This window comes from Papilio polytes, unplaced genomic scaffold (genome assembly GCF_000836215.1).
Source record: "Papilio polytes unplaced genomic scaffold, Ppol_1.0 DF823823.1, whole genome shotgun sequence".
Classification (NCBI taxonomy): domain Eukaryota; kingdom Metazoa; phylum Arthropoda; class Insecta; order Lepidoptera; family Papilionidae; genus Papilio; species Papilio polytes.
The window spans coordinates 1,486,323-1,493,450 of NW_013525381.1; the positions used below are offsets into that span (position 1 = coordinate 1,486,323).

The 7,128-nt window shown below is 31.8% G+C and overlaps 3 protein-coding genes across 3 annotated transcripts in view; 2 read left to right on the top strand and 1 right to left on the bottom strand.

Moving 5' to 3' along the window:
• Window positions 1–465, bottom strand: part of LOC106103373 (40S ribosomal protein S10) — a 1,479-nt gene extending 1,014 nt beyond the window's left edge. Inside the window, exons 1-2 of the mRNA XM_013283116.1 lie at window positions 372–465; window positions 7–219 (exon numbers count right to left, since the gene is read on the bottom strand). Of these exons, the coding sequence (XP_013138570.1) occupies window positions 7–206 (200 nt within the window). The 5' untranslated portion in view covers window positions 207–219; window positions 372–465. The remainder of the gene's footprint in view (window positions 1–6; window positions 220–371) is intronic.
• Window positions 466–676: 211 nt separating this feature from the next.
• Window positions 677–1,993, top strand: LOC106103374 (splicing factor 3A subunit 2). The gene is made up of 3 exons (XM_013283117.1): window positions 677–966; window positions 1,041–1,304; window positions 1,564–1,993. The coding sequence occupies exons 1-3, from the start codon at window positions 813–815 to the stop codon at window positions 1,929–1,931; spliced, it is 786 nt and encodes a 261-aa protein (XP_013138571.1). The 5' UTR covers window positions 677–812; the 3' UTR covers window positions 1,932–1,993.
• A 511-nt stretch (window positions 1,994–2,504) lies between these two features.
• Window positions 2,505–5,654, top strand: LOC106103375 (spindle pole body component 110). The gene is made up of 6 exons (XM_013283118.1): window positions 2,505–2,778; window positions 3,102–3,256; window positions 3,366–3,514; window positions 3,606–5,049; window positions 5,135–5,281; window positions 5,365–5,654. The coding sequence occupies exons 1-6, from the start codon at window positions 2,736–2,738 to the stop codon at window positions 5,590–5,592; spliced, it is 2,166 nt and encodes a 721-aa protein (XP_013138572.1). The 5' UTR covers window positions 2,505–2,735; the 3' UTR covers window positions 5,593–5,654.
• Window positions 5,655–7,128: the final 1,474 nt, after the last annotated feature.

The window sequence follows — 7,128 nt, forward strand, 5'->3', positions numbered from 1 at the left end:
ACTTACCAGTAGAAATGCCTCCACGCAAATTGTTCTTTGACATAACCTCTAGATTTGAGGGACTGCATAGCCTTTATTACTTGCAGGTTAGGAATCTTTTCTAGATCTGGATGCTTAGGTGCATGGTAGTCCTTTTTGGCTACCATAACTCCTTCTTTGAATAGGTATTCATAGATAGAAACACGGTTTTGTTTAGGCATCAACATCTTGACGGCCTACCTAAAACAATATTTTTAACACATATATTCAAATCTTCATGAAATAACTTCAACGTACGACATTAATACATTAAGATAAAATAACTTCGTAGTAATAATTCACTTTTACTCAAAGATTCAATAAATAAAAAGAGATTTAGTTTAAAATATTACCTTCCGCTTATTTTGACAACTAAAAAGAAAAGGCAAATTTCCAAACGATTTGACGTTTCATTTGTTGCCCTAACAAAAATATTTGTTTACTCCTGTTTTACAGTTTCTGTTTGAATGTTTGCGCGTCCCTTATTTTAATAATATTATGTGCCGTCATTGAAATTGCTTTTTCTAAGCAGTATACATAAATAATGTATTTTTTGCATTGATTTTTTCCTTATTTTAAACTAAATATTTTAATAATGGCTCAAATAGGTTAGATCCAAGGGCCTAAACATTATTGGAAAAACAAAAACAAACGTCAATGTCAGAATGTCACTAATGACGCCGTTATAGCGTTTTATTTTTGGTTATCTGCAACAATTTCAAATGTTTTCTATCATTAAAAAGAATTAATTTCGTTTTTCCTATCTACCTAAAAAGTTCTTAAAGGAATTAACAATGGACTTCCAAAATAGACCTGGTGGTAAAACCGGGGGTGGGGGCGTAGCCTCTTGGTCCGAAAGCAACCGAGATCGACGCGAAAGGCTTCGTCAACTAGCTTTGGAAACTATTGACTTAAATAAAGACCCATACTTTATGAAAAATCATTTGGGTAAGTTATTTAACCTGTCGTAGTACGTACTCTTTAGGTTTTGTCATCTTAATATTAATGAAAATTATTTTCAGGGTCTTATGAATGCAAACTTTGTTTAACTCTTCATAACAACGAGGGAAGCTATTTAGCACATACGCAAGGTAAAAAACATCAAGCTAATTTGGCTCGGAGAGCTGCCAAGGAGGCCAAAGAAGCACCACAACAACTGGCACCCGAAAAACCAAGAATCGAGCCTAAGAAGTTTGTGAAAATTGGTAGGCCTGGTTATAGAGTAACAAAACAAAAAGACCCTGATAGTGGCCAACAAAGCTTGCTTTTTCAAGTTGATTATCCAGGTTTGATTTTTGTTTTTCACTTAACCTTTTATGCCTCATGTATTTTTTATAATTCTCAATAAAGCAAAAAGCTGTACATTATTAAGAGTTCAATAAGTATACCCTTATGGCTTTTTTAAGAAACACAACTTTTTATGTTACACAACTAAAAAAATCAAAAGTTATGATTGTAAAAATTATTCTATCTATAAATCCGTAGTTATTTTATGTTCTTTAAAACAAGATTATTTAATCTTTTAATTGTTTTTTTTTTTTTCAGAAATTGCTGAAGGTGTGCAGCCAAGACATCGCTTTATGTCTGCTTATGAGCAGAAAATAGAGCCCCCAGACCGCAGGTGGCAGTACCTGCTCTTTGCCGCAGAGCCTTATGAGACTATAGCATTTAAAGTGCCAAGTCGCGAGGTAGAGAAGCATGACACCAAGTTTTGGACTCACTGGAATAAGGATACAAAACAATTCTTTTTGCAATTTGCATTTAAAATTGAACCTTTACGAATGCCACCATCCCATCCCAAATTATGGGAGAATCATGGCATCAGATTACCTCCTCCTCCTGGTGCTCCTCTTATGGGAGTACCTCCTCCTCCACCTTTACTACCAGTACCACCACCTCCACCATCTATGTAAATATGAGCAAAGATATCTTGATAAGTGTGTAATAATTAATAAATATATTTCTAAAGAAATGGGCTGCACATTTTTTTTATTAAACTTTTTAAATTATATTTACAATGAAAGCAAGTCTCGTGATTATTTATTTATACATTACATTTATTTAAATTTAATCAGTTAGCGGCGTCGACCATCGTAACGTTTTTTCAAAGGATTGCTTATCAAACTGTCCAATATTTTAATAAAAAAAAATAATGACAAGTTGAAAAATCGGAGATTGCTTGAATCTGAATATTTCGAAGCAGTTTATATAACTTTAAATGTTAACATGTTAATGCAGACAGTTTAATATGATATTATATAATCATCCGCGCCCGCCGTATGGTCAAAAATATCAGAATTCTTTCGTATTCGTATCAATCGAAAAGAAATTTTGTAGTATTTCTTTATCGCAAGATTTATTGTAAGTATTATGATAATTCAAAACAAATAACTTATTGCACTACTGTTTATAGAATTTGTTTTAATTTTATAAATAAACATTATCAAATTACCATAAAGAATCACAAAAATTCTGCATAGAATTCAGTCTTACCTAGAAAGGAACGTAATTTAACGGTTTTTTGATGAAAGCAACTGGTATTTTTGTTGCGCGTTTATTTCGCGCGCGATCCTTTGTAAAGTTCACAGGATACAAAAGCATAGTTAACGAGCTTGTACAGAAGTAGAATCCATTAAAGTGAAAATAGTTTGAAAATTCTCGTATTGACGAATTCTACAGAACCTATATCGTTTAATTTGTCGAAGTTTACTTTCAGTATGTTTTCAAAAGCTAAAAGATTTGAACCGATTTTGCGTTTAGGTAAGTAATAACGATATTTTAACTAATGTTAAGAATAATAAGTGAAGGTTGCAAAAAGATTCAAAAATTATATATCGTTACGGAGTGTTAATTATGTTTTTGTTTATTCCATTTTAGACGTAACTTGTCTTTTTTTAGAAATCCCATATGTAGGGTCAGCTGATTTTTAATACGATATTCCATTGACTGGATAAATACGCCTAGAGTGATTAACAAATATAAATTAAAACAAGTGTTCAACATATTTTGGTCACATGTCTTAAATATAGATTCCATCAAATAGTTTACATAAAAGTCACATGTTAAGAATATTCTCATTACAGGTACAAATAAAACTCAGTCCAGTAATGAATCTAGTCAGAAAACAAAGATGTCGGCTCCAAAATTGCAACAAAAATTACTGGTTACCCCGAGTAAAATAAATGGTGATACACAATCACATTGTAGTTCTGTTTCCAGTGTCAAGTCATTTGTAACTGTAAGTTCATACTACCAAAATATCTTAAAAACTATATAGTTTTAGTATACATTATACTTTATTGTCAGAATCTCACTGGAATTAATGGTCAATTAATTTAAATTTTCAGCCAAAACCAGTTAAGCCCTATACAGCTACTAAATCAAAAGTAACAAGTTCATTAAAAAAGAATAGCAATGATAATAAGAAAAATATTACTAAAAAGTCAGCCACAATTGTACCTGATGACCTTATCAAGGAGCAAGAAGTTGAAATCAGGTATCCTTAGACTTATTTTAATAAACATCCTCCATTTTTTGTTATAATATTTTTGTACCAGGTAATTAATTTTAAATATGCATTGTTCCAGAAATAAAGATGAAACAATTACAGAATATAATCAACAAATTGAAGATTTGAAAAATGAAATTGCAGCTTTACAAAGAAAATTAGTTGAATCAACTTTACCAACGGAAACTAATACAGATGTCAATAGTTTAGAAAAAAAACTATGTCAAATCACTTTATGTGATACAGATATCCAGAAAAATGAAATAACATTTAAGAACTCAGATTCCGCTGTGAATATTAAAACCTTGCAGGAAGAGATAAGTAAATTGGAATCACAATGTGATAAATTAGAGAATGAAGTAAGCAGTAAACAAGTGGAACTAACAGCATTAGAAGAAGTTATAGTTATTAGAGATAGCTTGTGTCAAGATTTGCAGAACAAATTAACTGACATGAATATGTGCCTTGAAGAAACAAAACAGAGGTTGGAGATGGTAAAAGGCCATCATGCCTTAGCTCTAGAGGCCAATGAGAGCATAAGACGGGAATACAAAGCAGAATTGGAAAGTATGAAAACAAAAATGGATGAAGAGAAGCAAGCAATCCTTAGTAAATGTAAAACAGAGCAAGAAAACATAAAATCACATTATATGTCTTTGATAGCTTCAATCAAGGAACAATTGGTTGCAGAAAAAGATGCTGTGATTTCAAATTTACAAGACAAATTGGTCACAAACGAAAGGGAAATGAAAGCAAAGTTAGATCAAGTTCAAGAGGCTGCTGATGAAAAATTAAAATTATGCGAAATACAGTTTGAAGAGCGCAGTCAAAGTATTCAAGAACATTGGTCTTTGAAGGAACAGCAGATACAACATTTAGAAAGTGAAATAAATGAACTCAAATATAAATTAGGTGTTAGTGAAGATCACAAATGTAAGGCTCACAATCAAGTACTTTACTTGGAAAAGGAAAATCAAAGTTTAAACATTGAAAAATCTAAACTTGCTCAAGAGTTAGTGGAATTAAAAGCAGAATCTAAGAAAACCGAAATCGATTACGAAAATAAAGTTAACAAATTAACTTTGGAAGTTGAGAGAGCAATAAAAGATAAGAATAAGTTTGAAATGTCTCTCTCTGTTACGAGGGATATTGTACAAGTTCTGACAACACGCTTGAGAGAATCTGATACAGAATTAGAGCAATTGGAAGCTAAAGTACAAGCATTGAATAACTCAAAAGAGGCCATGGAAAGTGAACTAGCAACATACAAGATAAGTTTAGATAATACATTATTAGAATGTAATGAGTACAAAGATGCCTTGGTTAATATTCTGAAATCTAAAGCGGCTCTGGCAAAGGAACACAATCGGATAATGGAACATAATGTAACGCTGATTGAGAGCCTTCAGAATGTAGAGAAGGAGGCGCACAGAGAGCTCGGCACTATCAAAACTGAGCTCATTGAAGATGTGGAGATATTGAAAAAGGAATCCGATTCTCAAATTCAAATGCTTCGTGATGAGGTGAAAATTTTAACTACTTTTGAGTATATCTTCAATCTATTCATGTTAAGTGTTTCTGAGAATGTAAATTTCTATATATTTTTAGGTGGAGAAGAAACATAGGTTATGTAATGTTGCACGGGAGCAGGCGGGGCAGGCGGTAGCGGTAGCGGAGCAGTCGCGAGCACTACTCGCGCACGCCGCTAACGAGATCGCACGTCTCGAGACTGACAACGAACGGCTGCAGAAACAGGTATGTCATGATTTAATTTGTAATAGACAATTTATAGACTAAAATTAAAAGACTATCTTTCTGACCTGTTTTTGTTTTTTCAGATTCAAGATCAGCAATCGGTAGTCGTTGAGTTGTCGCTACTGCGGCAAGAAAACGAAGAACTTACGATGATGATGGTAAAGCAGTCTTCTATGATGGACAAAATGAAAAAAGAACTAGATCAGATGCAAGTCGCGCCAAAGTCTCCATCTTTCGCACGAAAAACCGTTAAAATTGGAAAAGAAAATATTCAAACAGTTGTTTCTCCTCTTAGAGAACGGAATCATTAATAATTATTTTATTGCATGTTTAAATGCAAAAAATCTAATTTATAAACAATTATTTTTTAATTGTGGTTTTGAATGAATGTTTAATTTATTAACAGTTTTGATGAATGTTTGTTTCCGACGTTGTTAATTTATTAATTTGTTTAGGTTTTATTTCATTTGAATTATGTACGTTGTGTACTTTTCATACGTAATTATGTTGATAAATAGTGGCATTGATAAAAAGTTTTTTAATATCTAAGACCGAGTTTTTTTTATACCCGAGACAATAGATATACGAGAAATAAGATCCACAGGCTTAACTAAAATCTGTCCTGACTGCCGTTTAAGTATCTGTGATGTAGATGAAAAAAAAAAAACAATAATTGCTAGACATCAGTGTGATAGCATTTTTAACTTTTAATTAACATACATTATATTTGTATCAATCCAAAGTTTTAAGGTGTTGAGTACAGCAATAGATTATTTATTTTGGGTAAAACTAAAAAAACAACATTATGAGCCAGTCTTTTTATTTAAGGTACCAATTTACAAAAGAAGCTTCGCGTTTATAACTAATTGTAATACTAATTGGGTAATAACTTAAAATAATTAATAAGAGCGAGTGGTACGTGGTGGGTGTTGACCATCAAGAGAGCGTCAGTTTTTGATATAGATTCGGTTGCCATCTCGTTCAAATTAACATACTTTGGTATTTCTATTGTAATCCATTATTACAATATGGCAAGACAAAGTAAAACTAATGGCAAGAACATATTACAATGATAATGGTAAAAGCGTTTATACATTACAAAAAGCTTTTTGGTTACCGGTATTGACAAAATCACTCTTTGGATTATTCAGACTTTTAAAATAAATCACATTCAACAATTAGAGACGACACAGAATCAAATAATATCCTAATACTAAAATTAATTTACGATGAATTTTTCATACAAATACTAAAATTACATTGAGTATTCATGTCAGTACATTTTTATAAACTATCAGATTATTATTTCCAAAGCTGTAAAAATTTTTTAATAAAAAATTGTACAAAACATAAAAAAGTTCTGGAGCCCATGGCGGAAGAGATCACTTGGATGTTTGTTTTAAAATCAGTCTTCTTACTAATACGTTACAAATGCAATATGTATAAAACTGGGTAGAGTATTATTAGTAATTATTTATATAAACACTTGTAAAACTAACAAAACTACAAGAAATGGCTCCAAATATATAAGAGGAATAACTCGAGGAATACTTATCAGATCTGCTAATGATCCACCTAGCAAACAAGCTGTCACTATTTCGATAAACTAATTCATAAACCATTATTACTTAGAAACAACACAAGTTTCTGAGAGCTTAATCTAACAATACGTGCACGATAAGTACGGAAAAAAATAACTACAATGTCGAAATAAAAAAACATTACAAAAACCAGTGTAAAGATAAGCGGAAATGCAAAAAAATCTGAGACACACATATTGGAGTACTGTAATTGGGTGGTTAAATTAATCTAGATGAGCATATCTGGGCACGACGTCCTCGCGGATG

Excerpts from the sequence above, each read along its gene's own strand:
- LOC106103375 (XM_013283118.1), top strand. The coding sequence starts at position 2,736 with ATGTTTTCAAAAGCTAAAAGATTTGAACCGATTTTGCGTTTAG. Across the intron at positions 2,779-3,101 it reads TGAACCGATTTTGCGTTTAG|GTACAAATAAAACTCAGTCC; the intron begins GTAAGTAATAAC and ends TTCTCATTACAG. Across the intron at positions 5,050-5,134 it reads TTCAAATGCTTCGTGATGAG|GTGGAGAAGAAACATAGGTT; the intron begins GTGAAAATTTTA and ends ATATATTTTTAG.
- LOC106103374 (XM_013283117.1), top strand. The coding sequence starts at position 813 with ATGGACTTCCAAAATAGACCTGGTGGTAAAACCGGGGGTGGGGGCGTA. Across the intron at positions 967-1,040 it reads CTTTATGAAAAATCATTTGG|GGTCTTATGAATGCAAACTT; the intron begins GTAAGTTATTTA and ends AATTATTTTCAG. Across the intron at positions 1,305-1,563 it reads TTTTCAAGTTGATTATCCAG|AAATTGCTGAAGGTGTGCAG; the intron begins GTTTGATTTTTG and ends TTTTTTTTTCAG.